At 37.1% G+C, this 22,426-nt stretch overlaps 1 protein-coding gene across 6 annotated transcripts in view; it reads left to right on the top strand.

The window, feature by feature from the left end:
* Positions 1-22,426, top strand: part of Agk (acylglycerol kinase) — a 93,062-nt gene that overhangs the window by 40,689 nt on the left and 29,947 nt on the right. For all 6 annotated transcript variants that reach the window (XM_074061814.1, XM_020183572.2, XM_074061827.1 and 3 more), the window contains 4 exons: positions 2,033-2,125; positions 4,625-4,657; positions 5,808-5,902; positions 14,733-14,802. In XM_074061814.1, the coding sequence (XP_073917915.1) occupies positions 2,033-2,125; positions 4,625-4,657; positions 5,808-5,902; positions 14,733-14,802 (291 nt within the window). The remainder of the gene's footprint in view (positions 1-2,032; positions 2,126-4,624; positions 4,658-5,807; positions 5,903-14,732; positions 14,803-22,426) is intronic.

Raw genomic sequence — 22,426 nt, 5'->3', positions numbered from 1 at the left:
TGGGGTTCAGACATAAGTTTAAGTAGACAAAGAGTTGGGACAGGGATGAAAGGTATGCATAGTTAAGGAGTCCTGGTCAAAGTGTGGCCTAATTGAGATTTATCTCAATTCTGGTTCTCTGAGGTTTCCAGAGAAGTCATTATCTGTGATCACTGGTTCCCATGAGATGATTACTCCTGCTCCAGGGTGCAGCCTCATTATAGGCAATTGTCCTCATTTGGTGTGTGTGTTGGGGTGTGGGTGCAAGGCTCTGCTATTTCTTAGAAGTAGCTTTGGTCCCTTGTTGTAAAGATTTTATTTATCACTCCCGACCTTCCTGGACCCCATGGTGACTAAGGTGACTGCAGAGAATGGCTTAAAGCAAAGACACACCCAAAATGGAGGCAGTAATGTCAAGCTTTTTTTCTCTTGCTACTAGTTAATTCATGGACCTGGGTAAGGAGTCCGTGATTTTCAGCAAAAGCAGTATAAGTACCTCTTACTCTTTTTTCCTCTGATTAATTAACTGTGAATAAATGTCATGTTGACTAAGTGGCAATGGAAGAAAACACCTTACTTAGGTTTACTGGTTTGTTTTATATATAGGCCACAACTGAGGAACACTCAAATGGAAAGATGTAATAAGTAGCAAGGTATGGAGGCAGAGGCACAAAGCTTCCATGTCTTCTATGGGTGTGCCACCCTCAACACACCTGGATGTGTTCCAAACTCTGCTGTTTATGGGCTTTTGTGGAGGTTTTATTAAGTAGGCATGATTGATTAAATTATTGGTCATTGATGAACGAGCTCAATCTGAGGTCCTTCTCCCTTCCTAGAGGCCAGGGGGCAGGGCTAAAAGTTCCAACCCTACAGTCACCTTCTTTACCTTTCAATAACCAGCCCAATCTCGAAGCAATCCAAAGACCTACCAAGAGTCCCCTCTGTAGCATACAGGATGGTATGGTTGTGAGAGGCTTGCTATGAATGACAGAAGACACCTCTCAGGCTGATGGAGTGGCTCAGCTGGTAGAGTGCCTGCCTGGCAAGTGTGAGGCCCTGAGTTCAAACCCACCGCATTAAAAGAAAAAAAAGGCACTTTGTTCACTTGGGAAGCTGTAGGGTTTTTGGTAACTCTGTGCCAGGAACAAGGGACAAAGACCAAATATTTTTTATTACGCTATATAGGAGCTTTAGCCCATCTAAAATTTGAATGTTCAGCTTTTGCCTATTAGTATGTCTAGTGTACTTTCAATTGGAGAAATTATTTCCCATTGCGGTGATAGTGGCATTATGCTTTTGAAAATTTAGTGTTAGTCTTTAGAGGTACATATATCATTGATGGCTGAAATGGTTTATTTAAATGAATGTAAGGCCTAAGTGTTCTTTTGTGATTACTTTGAATCACAATTGTATTTATTTATGTACAATTATAGCAAAGCAACAATAATTATTTAGTATAGTACCAATTATGAACATTTACCTTTCCACTTTCTTTACATTCTATTTGTAACACTAGCACAAGGAAGCTATGATTACCCCTCCCACAACACATAATTGCCTTGATAGGAAATTAAAATCCAGCGAGTTTAAGGCTATTCAGATAAAAAGTAGCAGAGTTGGGATGTAATGTAGGTCTTTTGGGCTCTGAAATCTGAGCTTCTTTCATTACGTCTGTGTCTCCCTATTTGCATAAACACTAAACACTTCCTGCCTTCAGTTGAAGAGCAATGTGTAAATGATATAATGGAATCTGCACTGGACTGGAAATGAATCCATTGACTAGTTATGTAACTGAGGCAAATTATTAGGTTCAAATTTTATCTTTAAAGTAAGGAGCTAACTAGAGAGTCTCTGAAGTCCCTTTTGACTGATTTATAAAAGTATAAAACTATTGGAAAAAATATACATAATTGCTTTGATAGCTGTTTGTTTATTCATGTCTACCAATTATGTAAAGTTGAGAGAGATCCATGTAAAACTTTCCCACATTTTTAAACCTTTGACCTTTGGCCCTAGGATTACAGATTTACCAAAAACTTCCTTTGTATTTCAGACAGATTATGAGGGACAAGCCAAGAAACTCCTGGAACTGATGGAAAGCACAGATGTGATCATTGTTGCTGGAGGAGATGGGACACTGCAGGAGGTATGACTTTTTCTCTTTGAGGCCATTTTGAAGGTGAGAAAAGTGGAAATTAGATTATAGAACAATAATGTAAATACATACAATTTGAGGGAATTATTTCTTTATAATATTATTTTAGGACTATTGCTCTCAAACTAATATCTCATTCACTTCTATTTCATTGTTTTTGCAAACCCTCTACCCAGTACAAAAAAGGGCTTACATATGATCAAATTTGTTTGATAAAATTGAATAAAACAGGAGACAAAATGGTAGTGGGTAGAATAAGTTATGTTTTGAAGACTCTTATGAAGTAGCCCTATTTGTAATGGAATCATAGTTTCAATTATGAGGAATAATTCTTACCAAGAAACTTAGATTCCTTTCAAGAAAATGCATCTATCTGTCAATTTTCACATTATTTCTATCATATGTAATGTTGTTTCTTCATCCTGTGTTTATAGGAAGAGGGACTACATGTTCAGGCATTTACCTGGGTTTTTTTTTGCAGTGCTGGGGATCAAACTGAGAGCCTTACGTATGCTAGACAAGCACTCTACCACTGAACTAAATCCTCAGTCCTCCCTGTGTTTTAAAATTACATATCCTTGGTGAGATACCACCATACACCTGATAATAGGCAAAATTAACCAGTTTTATTTCTCTGTTATGCCATTACCTACCCTCTGCTATATTATCAGAACACAGACTTGCTTGTTTCTTTCTTTCTTTTTTTTTTTTTTTTTGGCCCTCCACCCTGCTACAATACGCCTTAGTACTTACTTGACAAAGGAGTTGGAAAACTTATGTTCACAGAAAAACCTGCATATGGATGTTCATAGCATCTTTATTCCTAATTGCCAAAACTTGGAAGCAGCTAAGATATCCTTCAGTAGGTGAATGGATAAATAAAATGTGGTACCTTCAGACAATGGAATATATTGAGCACTAAGAGAATTGAACTAACAAGCTGTCAGAAGATAGAGGAAGCATAAATGCTAAGTGAAAGAAGCCAATAGGAAAAGATTACACACTGAATGATTCCAAGTATTTGGCATTTGGGAAAGGCAAAAAGTGTAAGAGATAATAAAAGGATCAGTGGTAGCCAAAGGTTTGGAGAAGGGAGGGACTGATAGGCAGGGCACAGAATTTTTAGGGCAGTGAGAATACTCTGAATTATACTATAATGATGGATGCATGTCATCATATGTTTGTCAAAAGACCATAGAAAGTACAACACAGAGTGAACCCAAATGTAAAGGGTGGAGCTTGGGTGGTAAGGATGTGTTGATATAGGGTCATCAGTTGTAATAAATGTACCACTTTGTGGGGGATGTTGATAATGGGCAGGGTGTATGGCACATTGATGCACTTTCCTCATAATTCTGCTGTGAACTTAAAACTGCCCTAAAAATAGTTTATTAATTTAAAAAATGACATGACATATCTTTGCTGCTTACTTTGGTTCAATAAGATGGTAGGTATATTGTCCTGTGTGTGCTCTTCCTTATAGTAGACTGCTGGAAATCTCTGAAGTGCCCAGTGATTTTGCCTGATGCTCAAGTTACCCCATCCTATTCACTATACTTCATATCCACACCTCATTTCTGATTGCTTTTCTTCACTTTTTGGTGGCGTCATCAGTGTGCAGGGATCAGAAGCTAACAACAGTGTTTGACTTGGCACTGACATGAGCCTTAGTAAGCTTCTTTTAAAAAGGCTGTGCTAATGATCTTGTAATTGTTTTTATGGTGTTTTAATAAAGTGTGAAAGGTTCTGATACCATTCCTACAAAGAATGAAATAGACCCCTTGACAGCCCCATTTAATCCTGAAACTCAGTGAAGCGGGAGAAGATGAAGGGAGATTTGTGTCAGTCTTTACAAAACAGTTTTAAGGAAGGCCAGTGAATTACGTATTCCGTATATTTGCAGTCATTAAAATAGGCATTGACTTACAAAAAAGGATTAGTGGAAAACACATCAAAATGTGAATGACTGATTGGTACTGGTTACCTAGCATGGTGGAATTATGAGAAATTACTTTTTCAGGTATTTTTCATAATTTTATAAAAATAATATCTTCCTCGTTTTCCTGTAAGAAACATTTATTAAGTGCGATTTCTCTGAGTATAGCAGGTATTTTTTTCCCTGTGTGCATACTTCACAGCAGTAATGTAGGCTCTTCTGTAAAATTGATGTAGAACACATTTCTATAGAACTTAAAGCATAGACATTAGTAAGGTTATGTTTTATAGAACTTAAAACATAAATCTGCCAATAAGATACAGATTTTTAATAATTATTTTCTCTTAGCCTTTATTATTGATTCTAGGTCAAGAATAAAATCCAATGTAGCCCTGATTGTATTTGAGAATGTGGTATTTTAAGATCTAATACATCATTTGACATAGTTTCTAGGAAGAAAATGAATAAGTTTATGGTCCATGAAAATGGAATCCAATTTTTTATGGAAAAGGAAATACATGTTGTTTATAATAATTTCATTTTTATATTTGTAGGTTGTTACTGGAGTTCTTCGAAGAACAGATGAGGTGAGCTTCCAAAGCAGAATAATTTCACTTTAATTTTTTACTTTTCTATTCTTTTTATTACTCTTTACTTTTTTTAACCTATTCTCCCATGTTTTATGTATATCTGTATGGGGGGCTTTTTCGGTACTGGATTTGAACCCATAGTGTTGCATATGCTAGGCAAGTGCTGTACCAATTGGGCTATGTCTCTAGCCTTTTTTTTTTTTTTTTAATCACTTTTTTTTTTATTTTGAGGTAGGGTCTTGCTATGTAGTCCAGACTGGCCCCAAACTTATAATTCTCCTGTCTAAGTCTCTGGAGGAGGTGGGATAACAGGTGTTCACCACCACACCTGGCCCCCATGTTTTATTTTAAAGCAAGCCTAAGTTGTGAAAGGATCAGATTTTAGAAAAGACAGTTCTGCTGTCTCTGTCATAGAACATGTAATAAACCCATGACAGGCTTTCTGTATTGCTAATCCAGGGTATCCAGCAATTTTTAATAACAGTTTATAAAATACAAACTATGTGGATGGGGGCATGCCTTCTATGGGTTCAGTCCCTAGTACTGCTAACTCCCCCACAAAAAACCAAACAAAAACTCAGGCTAATTGTGTATGTATATATGCACATACACACACACACATACACACACACACACACACTTATATTATTTGTGGTATTTAAATCAATTGCTGTGTCATTACCATCTGCCGTCAACTTGCTTATATTCTCTTTGACCTATTTGTGCTCAAGGTAGTTTATAAACACTTGTACCTGTCATTGGTCGGTATACAAATAGATATTTTTAATTGAATTGCATCTGCAGATTTTTCAACTAGTGCGGTAGCATAATGTAGTCCCTGTCATGCTAGTGCACTGGTCCAATAGCACTGAGACCCTCATTACCTTAATCAAACTTCTTTCAAGCAGTTACCATTAATGTGTATGCAAATGTTTCTTCCAAACTCCAAGTCACTGTATTTTCACTGACTGTTTTAGAAACTGCTCACTTGGTAGTATTTCATTACTGATCTAGGGATGTGGGAAGGGGAGTGGGGAGGCAGGTGCAGGGCTAGTTACTTTGTTATGGGGGTCATACATGTGCTTCTCCATTAGGCCTGATTTTCTGAACCTAACAAGAAAACTTTCTCTTCTTTTTGTTCCCTCAGGCTGCCTTCAGTAAGATTCCCATTGGATTTATCCCACTGGGACAGACCAGTAGTTTGAGCCATACCCTCTTTGCTGAAAGTGGAAACAAAGTCCAGTAGGTTGTCAATGTGGAATGTTAGCATTTGTGGGTGAGCAAGCCTGGGAATGAAAATTTTTTTTTCGAGTTTCTATAGCCTGAAACTTCACTTAATTGAGAGGAGAGTTCCACCTTTCAATTCATTGGGAAGTTTCCCAATGACTCTTGGCTGTGTGACTCTGCCAAATCCCAAGGTCAGGTATGGAGATAAATACTTTATGTCTTTTGTCAGTTTGAAGGTAGTATCTCGAGCCAAACAGTTTTTGTGCCTTTTGTTTTTTTCTATGAAGGCAGATTTACACTGATGATTTGTTTGCTTTAAATATATGTGATGACAAATAGCAAGTCTCTTGTAAAGACTGAATTGATAGCCTTGGATTCATTATCTTGATATAAATAGCTAAAACAACTAACTACAGTCTCATTCGTTTGGAACTGCTGAAAATGGTAGGCCGTACGAATAAAGTAGACAGGGAAAGCAGTATAGCCTTGACATCTAAATTAAATTGCTGTGAGTCTCAGTGTCCTCAGGAGTCAGGCAAATTGTTATTATTATTCTGTTTTCTTGAAAGCATTATGTAAACAAAGCCCTAGTCTTTCAAAAAGGTAGGGATCTTGAATTTGAGGCCTGGCTTTTGCAGTAATTAATAACATGATCTTGAGCAAATGGTTGTCAAAAAGATCTAAGTAAGTAGAGGGATATCTGAGAGTGAGTTACATGATCCTTAATGTAAGCTTTGTGACACACTGGAGGAAGTCAGTAAGTAAATGTTTGCTGAATGAATTTATTAAAAATTTCTCATGACTTTTCTACTTAAAACCTTCTAGACTCAATAATACTCAGTTTTCTGTTTTGTTTAGGGATTTTTTTCTGTGTTGGAATATTTTCATTAGGCTTGTTCTTGTACATTGATTTTTGCTTTTGGAATTTTTGAAGTCAACTGTTGTATCTTTTAACAGTTTTTTTGACTGTACTGGAACTTCAGTGCAAGGCCTCATGCTTGCTAAGCAGGTGTTCTAGTACTTGAGCCATGCCTCCAGCTCACAATTCTGTATTTTTTATAAAAGCCTGGGTGCAATATGAAACACTAGGAATGTGCATAAATATATATCAGACCCTTATCTAATTTCTCTCATGCTTCAAACTTACTAAGCTATTCTTATCCATCCTGAGGTCTACAGGAGAGGCCATTTCAATAGGCCATATGTTTTGGTTGCACTTTAGAATTTTTGAGGGGCAATAAAATGAATTACTCAAACATTTTTGCTTATCTGAGATAAGTCCTATCCAGTTTGGGTCTTGGTTAGGTCTTTCCCTTGTACCAGTAGAGGTTATTGGAATTGCTCAACCAACATCCAAATAGCTATGTCAGAGATCAGTGGTAGATCATTTTCCTTCGAGAACCCTTTGCCTGTCTAAAACCCATTTTGCCCAGAGTGTGGCAACCCTCAGGATCTGAAATAGCATTCAGTTTTTTGGGAGCTGATTTCCCCCTGTTGTTCCTGATTCTATTTATAATTTAGATTTATAAAATTTCATTTATAAGCATGCCCCAGGGCTCTTAGGTAATCAGATAATTCTGCCCTGAGTTCAGAATTTTGCAGACCTCTTAACATGGCAGTTGCCTGAGGCTATTTAAAAAGAGCAAGGCTTTGCTTCTTGCTCTGCTGTCAAGATTTCTTGTACCATAATTGCTACAGAAGAAAAAAAAGAATCATTTTCTTGGAATTTGGAATGTTGCAGGTAAATAATCCTAAAAGTGCTGTTCCAGGTAACAGTGCTGCTTTATTTAGAACTTTCACTTATTGTTAGGAAATGGTAAATTTAAGGTTGCCTTTTAGTTATCTTCTGCCAAGTGATTCAGGAAAGCAGTTTCACATAAAAGGTTTTTTTGAGTTACAATAGTTCTGTTTTTCTTAAGGTCAGTCTCTCCTTCAGTGTGCGAGGCACTGTTCAGAGTAAGTATAGGGCTACCATAGGACCCCCTGCAGTGGCTTCCTTCAGAACTAATGTACCCATGCCACGTTCATCTAAGCTCAGGAGTGAGCTTCCTCCTATGCGGAATCTCATTTTTTAAATTGCTACCAACTTCCCAAGTAGCGCATCTCTATTGGAAGGAAAAAGTGGGATAAAAATGTGTTCATAGAGAAATATGAGAAAATATAGTCATTTCAACTTGCTTACCAGAGAACTCAAAATTTAATTCAAGCATTTGGGTTAACAGGTATGTTTTGGGGATTTAAAAGTATCCTAAGCTCTATTTAGCTTTGTTCAAGCACCAGTTTAAGTGAACATGAGATGTTTACAGTTTAAACTGATGTGGAGGGTCAGAGAGATTTGAGCTATGGGATTTTCTTTTGGGAATCCATAGATACTATTTGATTTAGCCAAAGTGGCCTAACAAGGCAGAGAACATCATTGGCATTAGACCTGAAGTTAAATCTTGTTTTGCCACATGCTTGTTTTGTTATTTTAGTAATTCTTTTCTTTTTTTAATTCCCATTTTTATTAGGATATATTCATTGTACAGGGGGTATTCATTGGGACAGTTCCAAATAGCTTTACACTGTGGGTAATTCTATTTAATCACACTGAACCTCAGTTTCCTCACCTGTGTTTATGAAATAAACACAGTAATAGTTCTTACCTGAGAAGATTGTTAAAAAAGTAAAATAAGGACTAGTTAGGTAAATGTAGTTATGCCTAGTAAAGTTATAGAAAGTATATTTTTTAAAAAAAGGAAACATCATTTTTTAGATATTCTCATCAGTTACCAAGGAAAGGTAACTTTTCTTACCAAAGTCATAACATTAACCAGGTCTGTACATGCAGAATAGGTTCGGATGGACCATATTAGGTGAGAAACTACTCTTCTTGAGTGGAAATTGAAGTAGCTTTTTTTTTTTCCTGTGATGGGGTTTGAACTCAGGGCCTTGTGCTTGCCAGGCAGGTACTCTACCACTTAAGCCATGACCTTTTTGCTTTGATTATTTTTCAGATAGGGTCTTGTTTTGTCTGGGCCAACCTTACATATGATCCTTCTATATATGCCTTCTGTATAACTGGGATTATAGATGTGTCACACCATGCCTGGCTTGTTTTTTGGGATGGGGGGGGTCTCACTAACTTTTCGCCTGGACTAGCCTTATACTGTGATAGTAGCTGGGATTATAGGCATGAACCACTGTGCTTGCTCTAAAGTATTTTTTTTTTTGGTGGGTCTGGGGTTTGAACTCAGGGATTCACACTTGCAAAGCAGGTGCTTTGCTGCTTGAACTGTATCTCCAGTCCCAAAAGTAGTTTTTAAATGACTCCTATCTGTAGCTGTATTTAAACTCCAGGCAGAATAATTATTTTACTTTATTAATAATAGGTATTGTATTTTTCTAAAATATAGCTATATATAACAACAATAAAATATTAACATTGCCAATCCATTATAAAAAAACCATGAAATACTTAGGGATAATCTAAAAAAAAATGCCAGTTTTATATGTTAAAAACTACAGATAGTAAAGAGAGAAGTCTAGAAGACCTAAATAAGTGGAGACAAGTCTGTGTTCATGGATTGTCAAACTCAATATTGAGATGTCAGTTCCCTCCAAAATCACCTGTAAATTGAATACAACCTCAAAAGTTCCAGATGACCTTTTGTAGAAATTGTCAAGTTCATTAAAATTCATATGAAAAATAAACAAACTAGAATATCTAAAATCACTTTGAAAGGAGTAACAAATTTGAGAACTTACCCTATTTCATTCCTCACTTACTGTAAAGCCACAGCTGTCAGGGCAGTGTGGCATTGGCAAAAGAAGAGACCCATAGATCAAGAGACAAGAGTCTAGAATTAGACCCACATGTATGAACTATTGATTTTCTGCAAAGGGGCAAAGGCAGTTCAGTGGAGAAAGGACATTTTTTTCAACAAATGGTTCAGGAACAGTTGAACAACCATATGTAAAAAATTAAACCTCAACCCATATCTCACACTATATATAAAAATTAACATGAAATGGTTTTACCTATAGACCTATAGGTAAAACCTAAAACTGCAAAGCTTTTAGAAGAAAATCTTTAGTTATTAGAGAAATGCAAATTAAATCCTTGATGAAATGGCACTGTGAATCTTTTAGAATGGTTTACGTGAAAAGCAAAGCAAGCGAAGCCAACAGCACCAGCCACTGTCAAGTCTGTGTCGCTGAAATGCAGCTTGTGGTGTAAATGCTACAAGTGTAGCCACTATGGGAAATGGTGTGGTGACATCTTATAAAATTAAACTTCCACTTACCACACTTCTAAATATTTATCCAAAAAGAAAATGAAGACATATGTCCAAACAAGAACCTACACATGGCCATTATTGAGACTTTATTCCTAACTGCCAAAAACTGGGAATATTGCTGTTGTCCTTCCTTTGGTTAATGGATGAACAAATTATGGTACAGCCATAGAGTGGAGGACTGGGAATGTAGCTGAGTGGTAGAGCACTTGCCTAGCTTGTGTGTATGAGGTCCTGGATTCAGACTATACAATGGAATACTGCTTAGCAATAAAATTAAACTATGCAGATACATTCAATAACATGAATGAATCTCAAACTCATGCCAGGAGTAAAAAATGCTGAACTGGAAAGGCTCCAGATTGTTTTTTCCTAGGCAGGGTCTCACTATGTAACACAGGCTGGCCTTGAGCTTGTGGGATTCTAAGTGTGTGCCACAGTGCCTGGCAGCGCCATCGCCGTACTTTTTTGGATTCTGTTATATAACATTCTGGAAAAGGCAGAACTATAGACTTAGTACTTGCCAGGGCCTGTGGCAAGGGGAGTGGATTGGCTATAAAAAGGTGAAGGAATTTGGGGGGATGTTAGAAATGTTATATATCTTCATTGTGATGGTGGTTACATGACTATGCATTTGTCAAAATGTGTAGAGCAGTATGCCTAAAAGGATGAATTTTACTGTGTAAATTATACGTCAGTATGAATGACTTTTAAAAAGAAGTTAGACTTCCAGTTCCTAGTTGTGCAGGTAAGGAACTTGGAGCTCACCACTCTGTCCTAACAACAAATAAAAAGCAGAACAAACTGAAAAATCAGCAGTTCTTCTTGGATCTGAAAAGGACACAGGTCAAACTGTTGTCCCCAAGATTGGAGAAACAGGTATGAACACAAGGATATACCACTACCAGAGCAGAGACTCGTGAATGGAAACTGCTGTGGGAACCAGTGCTGGGGGAGGAAAACTACTGTTATCAACCAACTGTTGGAGGCTCTGTGGTCACTTGAGAGTTAAAAATGTTTGGAGACCCAGCCATATGAGGTTCCCCACAATATTGTGAGATTTACCTCTAGAAACTTGATTAGGATCCCACAGTAAATACCAGGGAAAAATACCCCCATGTTTCTGGCATTGGTAGGGGAAAGGAACCACTTTGAGATAATACCCAAAGGTCTGCCCTTAGGAGAAACTTGGTAACCAGAGCCTAACCTCTGGGTTTCTGCTTCCAAGGGGAAGGGAAATACTGAACTCCAGGTTAGCTCTAGCCTTCCATGTGCAGTAAGGAAAATATCCAACCCTAGCTTTCCTGCTCCATCTTAAGGGGGTAGAAAAAGTTGGGAATTAAATTAGAAAGATATAATTGGAAAATCCCCAGATCCATGGAGATTATATAACATGCTTCTAAATAACACATGGATCAAAAGAAGAAATCTTAAAGAAAATTCAAAACTCTTTTGAAGTAAGTGAAAATGAAAGTACAACTTTCCAAAATTTGTGGGAATCAGTGGAAGTAGTGCTTAGAGGGATATTTGTAGCATTGATTGTACATATTAAAAAAGAAGAAAGATCAACTAGCTAAGTTTCTACCATAGGAAGCAAGAAGAGCAACTTAAATCCAAAGCAAACAGAAGAAAAGAAACACTGAGAATTAGAGCAGAAACCATTGAAATTGAAAGCAGGAAATCAGTAGAAAAAAATCAAAACCAAAAGCTGGTTCTTTGAAAAGATCAATGAAATCGGTATCTAGCTAGGCTAAATAAGAAAAATTAGGCTGGACAGGTTATGTCTATAATCTCAATTACTTGGGAGCCATAGGTAGGAGGATTGTGGTTCGAGGTTGGCCCTGGGCAAAATGCAGAACGCTATCTGAAAAACAAACTAAAGCAAGAAGGACTGGGGTGTGGCTCAGGTGAGGTCCTGAGACATAATCCCAGTACAAGCAACAACAACAACAAACCTAGAGAGGACCCAAATTACTAATACTAGTAATGAAAGAGGGCATCACTGTAGAGTCTATGAACATTGGATGGATAATAAAGGAATCATATGAACAACTACCCACTGGTTTGATAACCTTGGTGAAATGGAGCAATTCCTTGAAAGACACAATTTGATAAATTCACATAAGAAACAGTAGGCGAGTAGATTAATAAACTGTTTAATGCAGACAATGGAGTATTAGTGCTAAGAAGAAATGGGTTATTAAACCATGAGGAATCATATGTGCATTTTACTGAGTGCAAGAAGCCAATCTGAAAAAACTACACACTGTATGATTCCAGTTGTTTGAGATCTGAAAATAAGTAAAACTACAGAGATTGCTAAAAAGAAGAGTGGCTGCCAGGGTTGAGGGGGAGGCTATGAAAAGGCCGACCATAGAGGATTTTTAAAGCAGTGATAATTGAGTAACAACAAGGTTAATAAACATAATACATTGAAACATACCAAATATGTATTTGCATATATGAGTGATTTCATAGTAAAAGTAAGAAAAAGAAAGAAAAATGAAAAACTGGACACTTTGGGATGATATTGGAAATGCACTTAATTTGAGAATTTGTTTAGAAAAGTTAAAAAAAATCAAGCATTTATCCTGACTTTCTTATGTGACCTATATTGCATGGTGTCCAGATTATTAATGAGGGACAGTTTCTGTTTATAGAGTAGGTAATATATTAAAGGGAACAACCAAATTAAAATATCACCAGTTTGCAACTTTATTAATAAATCTAGGAAATGATTTTCAGTGGTTGCTAACATCACAAAAAGAGATGACCAGATACCATGCACCTTCTGGTGAAGAACACACGCCACCAACTGCAGATTATTTCTGCCAACACTCAAAATTTGGACCAGATAGAGATTTTCTGATCTAGATATGGATATGCAGAAAATACAAGGAATACAGGTGTATTTTACTGCCATGGGAATACAATCAGTAAATTCCAAGCCCTCAGAAACTTAATAAGATAAACAGCCCATTTCTTCAACAATTAGAGAAACAAAAAGGAGACCTTATCTATATTTTAGAAGAGACCTGAAACACATAAGCCAATTGCAATGTGTATGTCTTATTTGGATCTTTATTTGAACAAAGAAACTAACACATATTTTTGTGTATATATATACATTTGTGTACATATATATATATTATTTGGGAAATTTTGAACATTAAGTAACAAATTATTTGTTGATTTATGTAAATTATTTGTTTGAATTATGATAATTTTACTTTTAAAAGAGTCGGTCTTTTGCAAATACATAACATATTGCTTATGGTTGAAGAATTAAGATACCTAAGATTTGCTTTGATTGATATAGGGCAGAGGGTGAGTCAGGGATATAAAGGAAATAAAATTGGCCAGGGGTTGGTAATTGTCAAGGCTGAATAAGGAATATATAGAAATCCATGGTAGTATTTCTGTAGTTTTTAAAAATATGTTTGAAGTTGTATAAAATAAAATTTACTCAACCAATATTCAGTGCCTATTTGCCATCCACTGTGCTAAGTGTAGATTTTCACATTGGTCAATAGATGAATAAATTCTCACTAGCCTTGTAGACTTTTGGTCTTCAGGAAGAGGCAGATGATAAAGTAAATAAAGAAATACACAGTATAGTGCTGGGCATGGTTGTGCACATCTTTAATCCCAGCACTTGGGAGGTTGATGCAGGAGGATTGAGAATTTGAGGCCAGCTTGGGCAGAAGGTTCCCAATACCTATCTCAATCAATAAAAGCTGGGCGTGGTAGCACATACCTGTCATACCAGGTAGGTGTTAACATGAATAGGAGAATTATGGTCCAGGCTGAGACCTTATTTGTAAAAGCCACTTGTTGATCTAATTGTTGACTCTCTGTTGTGGATTTATGTATGTCTAACCTTGAATCTAAGTAAAATATAGCTCTAGAATTTCTTCTAAGCCTGCCATAGTTGCACATGCCCTGAATGGATGTCAATAGTATATACCTTTTGATGAGCACTTTTTTTTTTTTTTACATAGCGACTTTTCAAAAGACTGGCAGAATGTAGATAAGAGTAGTCTTGTGTCTTTGAACAAAAGGACTAGCAACTAAAATGAAACACAGGCTAGAAATCTTGGAAAATAAAGGAAATCTGTCTTGGGTTCTGGATTATATTTTGCTTAGATGGCTGCAGCAAATCCTGTCCTTAGTTACCCTTCTGGCTGTTTGAGTAAAAAGAAATGATTTTTGAGGTACCTGAATCTCTTACAATGAATAAAAGATGTTATTATTTATTTTCCAGTGATAAATATGAGGCACAATGGAGAGATTCAGGGTTAAATAAATAAGTGATTGGTGCCTGTGTAAACTTCTTGCTGAAGCCTTTTCTTTGAGCCTTGCACCATATTTGTATGAGTAATTCTTTTATAGACCTTTGTTCTGTTTATTGGACTGTTTTGAAGAACTGTTTTTTCCTGACACACCTGCTAGTATTCTTGGGCAGGAGTGTGTCTGTGTGTCTGTTTGTGTGTGTCTGTCTGTGTGTGTTGGGGAGGGCTGTTGCTTATTTTTCTCAACATGATCATTTCCTTTTTGTTTCCCTTCAGACATATTACAGATGCTGCACTTGCCATTGTGAAAGGAGAAACAGTACCACTTGATGTGCTGCAAATCAAGGTAAAGTCTGTCCTTCAGATTTTGAAAAAATTGTCAAAGTAATAAACACATATTAAAGAAAATAAAACGTAAAATGAACATAGCAGTCAGTCTTCCCTTCCTATCCCAAAAACTAATCCCCCCGTGGGAAAAAATTTCATCTGTTAATTCTATTTTGTTAGCACTAGTTAATATGCTTATGATCTTACTTTTAAAAGATTTTGTGTGTGTTGGGGGTGAAGGTATAGCTCAGTGGTAGACATGCTTAATAAGTATGAGGTCCTGAGTTTAATCCCCAGGACTGTATCAATCAGTCAGTCAATCAACAAATAAAGTAGTTTGATAAAAATCCATAACATAAAATTTACCAACTTAGCCATTTTAAGTGTATGGTTCAGTAGTGTTTTTTTTTTTTTTCCATTTTTCTTTTATTATTCATATGTGCATACAACGCTTGGTTCATTTCTCCCCCCTGCCCCCACCCCCTCCCTTACCACCCACTCCACCCCCTCCCGCTCCCCCCCCCTCAATGCCCAGCAGAAACTATTTTGCCCTTATCTCTAATTTTGTTGTAGAGAGAGTATAAGCAATAATAGGAAGGAACAAGGGGTTTTGCTAGTTGAGATAAGAATAGCTATACAGGGCATTGACTCACATTGATTTCCTGTGCGTGGGTGTTACCTTCTAGGTTAATTCTTTTTGATCTAACCTTTTCTCTAGTTCCTGGTCCCCTTTTCCTATTGGCCTCAGTTGCTTTAAGGTATCTGCTTTAGTTTCTCTGCATTAAGGGCAACAAATGCTAGCTAGTTTTTTAGGTGTCTTACCTATCCTCACCCCTCCCTTGTGTGCTCTCGCTTTTATCATGTGCTCATAGTCCAATCCCCTTGTTGTGTTTGCCCTTGATCTAATGTCCACATATGAGGGAGAACATACGATTTTTGGTCTTTTGAGCCAGGCTAACCTCACTCAGAATGATGTTCTCCAATTCCATCCATTTACCAGCGAATGATAACATTTCGTTCTTCTTCATGGCTGCATAAAATTCCATTGTGTATAGATACCACATTTTCTTAATCCATTCGTCAGTGCTGGGGCATCTTGGCTGTTTCCATAACTTGGCTATTGTGAATAGTGCCGCAATAAACATGGATGTGCAGGTGCCTCTGGAGTAACAGTCTTTTGGGTATTGCTGGATCAAATGGTAGATCGATGTCCAGCTTTTTAAGTAGCCTCCAAATTTTTTTCCAGAGTGGTTGTACTAGTCTACATTCCCACCAACAGTGTAAGAGGGTTCCTTTTTCCCCGCATCCTCGCCAACACCTGTTGGTGGTGGTGTTGCTGATGATGGCTATTCTAACAGGGGTGAGGTGGAATCTTAGTGTGGTTTTAATTTGCATTTCCTTTATTGCTAGAGATGGTGAGCATTTTTTCATGTGTTTTCTGGCCATTTGAATTTCTTCTTTTGAGAAAGTTCTGTTTAGTTCACATGCCCATTTCTTTATTGGTTCATTAGTTTTGGGAGAATTTAGTTTTTTAAGTTCCCTGTATATTCTGGTTATCAGTCCTTTGTCTGATGTATAATTGGCAAATATTTTCTCCCACTCTGTGGGTGTTCTCTTCAGTTTAGAGACCATTTCTTTTGATGAACAGAAGCTTTTTAGTTTTATGAGGTCCCATTTATCTATGCTATCTCTTAGTTGCTGTGCTGCTGGGGTTTCATTGAGAAAGTTCTTACCTATACCTACTAACGGTTCAGTAGTGTTAAGTTTGTGATACTGCCTTGCATATATCAGTATTAGAACTTATCTCTTGATTTCTGTGGTATATATAAGAATTCTTCCATATCTCTTCCTAATATAGTTGTATCTCTATTTTTAGTTCTCTACTGATTACTTTTATACCACAAGTAATTCACCTATCTCAGTCATGTTTGTTTTGAATATTAGAAAAGCTCACAAGTATAATAAAGTACTTAGAACAGTGACTGATGGTGACCATCTCTTTCTCCCCTTCCTTGCCAAAGGTGCAACATTTCTTGTGACCTACTGGAGCAACTTGTCTTTCTTTGGCATTTAGGTTACTTGGTTTTCTTGCAATCTCAACTCAGATGGGCTTAAGAAAAGTTATGATTTTGCAAATTATCTTTTTCTCATTTTTAGGGTAGGAATGGTGCATTTGGTAGCTTTCTGCAGGAGCAGAAGTCCCCATTTTTCTATGTCTTGTCTAACATTTTCTTATTGTTTTAGAAATATGTCATTTTTATGCCTTACATAAAAATAAAAAAAACCTCTGTTTCTCCAGTCATATTATAGAAGAATTGCCATCTTATAAATGTGGAAGGGATGATAGAAGAAGAGCATTACCATTTTCAGTCACAATTTTGGTAATTGAATTCAAATTGAAATCATCAGTGGATACTAAATGCAATGGATAAAAAGCTGTTGGGATACAAATATCCACACCATCTCAAAATTATTTACTTAACAATTAAAATATATATTAAAATGTATCTTTAGAGTAGAAAAATCTAGTATGTGCTACTTTATCCAAGTACTCAAATGTAACTCATCAATAATTGAGCAAACTGACATTATCTGCCTCCTGATATGATATCCTGAGGAGGATACATCACCTATGTCGTTTCCTGCTGAAAATGCTAACTAATCTAAATCTAATCATGAGAAACTAAAGAAACTTTAATATGAACTATATAAAAGGTATTACATATCAATGTTGGATTTCTTGACAGTGACATTGATGTTATGTTTATGTCTGTATATATGTTTGCTCTTAGGAGATGCATGCTGAAATATTTGGAACTCATTGCAAATAAGTCTGCAATTTATTGCAAATTTAACAACATTGCCAAGCACACACACATAGATAGGCTAATGTGGGTAAGATGTTGCAGTGGTGAATTTAGGGGAGGCCTATAAATGGTATATTCATTGTACTATTTAGATTTTTTTTTTGACATTATTCCAAAATAAAGATTTTGGGGGGAAAGAAGGTCTAATAGTCATTTCAATTCTTGATCAAAATCTCTTAAAGTAAAAAAGAATTTAATTCTTAGAAAACAAATATTCTTACTTGAATAGTAGTTAAATATTCTTTCTTCATCTAATTTTTTTTTCTGTCAAAAATAAATAAATAAGGCAAGTGCCCAAGAAGACAGAGCCATAAAGGTAGATCATCCTAGAAATACTGAGTCCTATGTATTCTTTACTCAGATTTGACCTTAAAATGTACTGTCTACATTTCAGAATGAGCATTTTATATTCCTTTCCTGATGTTTGTGAAGGAAAGGTCCACACTGTGCTGTGATTCCAAACTTCATTCTCTAAAACTTGCTATTAGTTATACTAATCTGAAAGCCTAAAATCCTAGATGCTCTAAAATCTGACCAGATATCAGATGTTGGGTTTTTATAGTAGGGATACTCAACCAGTAAAGCATATGTAAATATTCCATAATGTGAAAAAAACTAAACTCTGAAGCATTTCTTGTCTCAAGCATTTCAAGGAAAGGATATGGAGCCTCTGCAGTTTGATGTATCCTGTTTACAACAGGTGAACCTGTATGCATACAGCCTACTTGCCTCCTGTTTTCCTTTCTTCTTCATGCAGTGGTATCTAGACTCCCCACCATGATCTAATTGGTCACAGTAAAGTGATTTAAATTGTAGTTGATCTTTTAGCATGTAATAAAGCTAAATAGTTTTAACAAAATGGAGTGGCTGTGCTGAAAAGATAAGCACCACAAATTATTATCTGTGAAGATACTATTTAAAGATAGGGTTATTACCAAATTAGGTGAGTCAGGATATCCAACTAGTGACTTACTATTTGTGTTAGAAGTATATATTCCTGAGTAATTAAAATTTAACTGGGAATTCTTGCTGTACTTGCATTTAAATGTCTCTTGTTTATCTTTTTCTTTCAAATATATTGATTTTGTGAATTAATGAAACCAGTGTCAAATTTACCACAGGTTCTTATATTGACAGCATGACTCAGGAAGCAGAAAACTTAAGTCAATTCCTGAAAAATGTGGTATAACAGCTTCTGCTCTGGTTTCAGAGAGCCCAGCTAGGTTTAATTTACTTTCTCTTTTCTCCTTATTTCTGGAAATTGCTTTCAGACTGTGGAGAAGATCGTTATAGACAAAGCATGACACCAAACTCTTCATCTTTTAGAGAGCAACCCCAACCCCATTAACATGTAGCTGAAGTTTCTCAAAAGATAAAAATAGTTCTTGCAAGCTGTAATAATATCTTAAATTTAGCCTTTTCACTATTCAGTGTGTGTTCATGTCATTTGAACCTTCAACTTGGTGAGGAAGTCTAGATGTGTGTTAGTTCCTTTTTTTGATAGATGTAACAAAAATGTTATTGGTTATATGACTAGTTATATGGGAGACAGCTAGAATTTAGATTTTCTATCTCATAATCTTTTGTTTTTCCACTTCCCTGCTTTGTTCAGATTGTATTACACCTAGCGCTAAACCCCTACCCTCTTTTGTTGTTGTTTGGTTTTGTATTGGCAATACTGGGATTTGAACTCAGGGCCTTATGCTTGCTAGGCAAGTGCTCTGTCACTTGAGCCATGGCCCCAGTCCTTTTTGCTTTGGTTATTTTTTTCTAGTAGGATTTGGTGTTTGGCCTGGTCCATGAACCTCATTTGTGCCTCCTGTGCAGCAAGGAAGACAGGCACACCACCATGCCCAGCTTTATTGGTTGAGATAGGATTTCTTGCTGGCTTTTTGCCTAGACTGGCCTCAAACTGTCATCCTTCCAATCTCTGCCTCCTGAGAAGCTGGGATTGCAGGCATGAGCCACCATGCCTGACTCCCTGTCTTTTAAAGAACAATTTTTCCTGTGTAGACATCAGTAATGCTGTTAGTTCCTTTTGCTTAGCTGTTTCAGAAATTTTAGTCCATAGTCCTTGGCTCCACTGATTCTGAGCCCATGGTGAGCCAGACATCATGACAGGAATGGGTGGAGGAAGAGGCTATTCACCTCTTGGTGAGCAAGAAGCAGAGGGTGGTGGGGGAGAATTCATGATGAATGAATACCAGTTATAACCTTCACCCCTCAGTGACCCACTTCTTCCAGTTAGGCGCTACCTCCAAAAGTTTTCACCACCTCCCAAAATAGTACCATCACCTGCTAGAAAACAAGCATTGAACACGTGAACCTGTGAGGGAACATTTCGTATTTAAACCATAACAAATGCCTAGTACTTGTCTTTAAAGAAACTAAAGGAAAGATTTAAGGAATTCCTTCTAGTTCATTCCTTTTGCTTTTTCAGTTGTGCTTTTTAGGCCCTGCCAACCCAGCGGTGGAGAGTCGACCATCTCCATTCTGCTGTCTGTCCTACCTGGCTCACTACTTCGTCCTTCTTTTTAGACCCAGGCTCTGAGCATTCTCTTAATTCTCTTAAACTAGGGTTCCTAAAATTCCTACATTAGGCACAAAACTAATTGATAGAAATAGTTTTCCCTGTTCCTTAAGTCTTTATTTCAACCACCTCTCCCAGTTGCTTTCTTTTGCATACCACTAGGTCATTTTCTCAAGGATTTGCTGTTTTTCGGGATGACTGTGAGTTAGGGTAGCACATCTCCTCTGATTTGAAGGTCTGGCTGTGTTCTCATCTTTTGGTTTTTGTTTACTGACCTGCTCATCTCATAGTAATCTGTTTAGCTGCCCAGGCCTTCAGTGGGCTAAGCTACAGTGACACTTAATCTATTGGCTTCTTCTCTGTCCCTCTGACCTTGAGTATTTTAATCATGGTTGTATATACCTCCACAGAGACTTGTCTCCATTACTGACCCTCAGGCCCTTCTGAATCCTGACAGCTCTGCCTGTCTGGCCATTGTTTAGGCTTCTCTATATCTCTTCACACGTATCAGTCCTGGCTGTCCATTTCCTGTTGTCCTGAGCCATTCCTACCCCTCACTAGGACATAGCACCCTATATCAGTTGAACCTTGAGGTACCTGGTTTTCCTGAGAGAATCCTAAGAGAATACTCCTAAGAGTTTGCCTCCTCAGATGAAGAAAGAGATGTGTTAGGGCACTGATCCGTAAGTATTGAGTCCTTAAGTCTGCCTTCACTATTTCTTTCCTGCATCACATGCTTTAGAGCAGCAGTTCTCAGGGTATGTTAGTGATGTGGAAAAGTCCTCCTAGGAAAGGGCTGCCAGTTAAAAACTCAGGAAAGCTGCTTACTGTATTTCTTTTGGAAGTTTATAATATACATTAACGAACTAACAACTTTAAGAAGAACTGCAGCCAGGTATGGTCATGTGTACCTGTAATCCCAGCACTTGAGAGACTGAGGCAAGAAGATTGTGAGTTTCAGGCCAGCATGGGCTACATAAAAAGAAAATAAGTTTGTTATTTTCCAATCTAGCTCACCATGGAATGAACTGTCATTCATTCTGTCTCTGTCATCATTACCTTTAGAAGTGACATTTATTACCATCTTAGAAAATGTGGGGAAATAGTGGTAAAATGCAGCAAACTCACACAGGGCTAGTTCTGTCCTTGGCCTAGAATGCTCTCTCATCTCTTCTTTTTTCTTTTCTCCATTCCCCTATAATTTCTCCCAGTCTCTAGGTCCTTTATTGTTAAAATGTTGGTCACAGATATAAAGTTACAATTAGCAGGAATACAGGATGACTGTAATCAATAATAATGTATATTCATCCTGAGAGAGTAAACTTCAAATGTCTCACCAAAAAGAGATTAGTGAGGTAATGGATACACTAATTTGCTTTATTTAATCATTCCACATTGTATACATATATTAAGTACTTAAGTTGTAGCCCATAACTGATCTGCCAATTAAAATAATATTTACAAGAATAGTTATGTTTTTTAATAGTTTTGTTTGCCCCAGCTGTTCATCACATTCACTTCCCCCACCCATTATACAGTTGCACTTGCTTTGTACTTTAATACTCTGTGCATATCTGTTATCTGAACTGTCTGTGTTATTGTTTGCATGTGGGGAGTAGATTATGAGAAGCCTATGAGAACTTGACATAAGCACAGTTGTGCTCACTGATCTACAGGCTGAGTTTGGCACGGTTGCAGAAGAGATCAAGAAGGCAAAATGCAGCACAGCTGCTTTTCCTAAGTTGTTTATGTTCAGAGAAGTAGGAACAGTAGGAACGCAGGTTTCTTTTGTTACAGTGTCAACGCCCCTCCATGAGAACTATTGCTCCACCTCTTTGTTTACCACTGGATATAAAAGACTTGCTGAAGGAGGACATGAAGTTTTTTGATGGGGGATTGACTGGCTGCTGGCTGTAGTGTGTCTCCACCAGAGCAGCTTTCTGCACCAAGAACTTCATACATAGGTGTTACAAAAGCTAAGTTAAAGAAAAATAAAAAGAACACGGGGCAGTGCAAGTCTGAGGGCAAAGACTTTAAGAGACATAATGCTAAAGAAAAGCTAAGAGAAAACATGGGACAGTGCAAGTCTAAGGAAAGAGACTTTAAAGAATAGAAAAGAAGCAAGGCTTTAAAGAAAGACTTAAGAACTGAGGACTTAAAGAATAGAGCGAAAAGAGGCAAAGTAAAAGAAGAATTATTACAGAAAAAGAAGCAACAAGGCTGCTGTACGTCTCCATCCGAGTGCC

The sequence above is a fragment of the Castor canadensis genome, chromosome 2, assembly GCF_047511655.1.
Source record: "Castor canadensis chromosome 2, mCasCan1.hap1v2, whole genome shotgun sequence".
NCBI classification, from domain to species: Eukaryota; Metazoa; Chordata; class Mammalia; order Rodentia; family Castoridae; genus Castor; species Castor canadensis.
The sequence above is the reverse complement of the archived record's forward strand: the minus strand, read 5'-3'. Positions and strand labels throughout refer to the sequence as shown.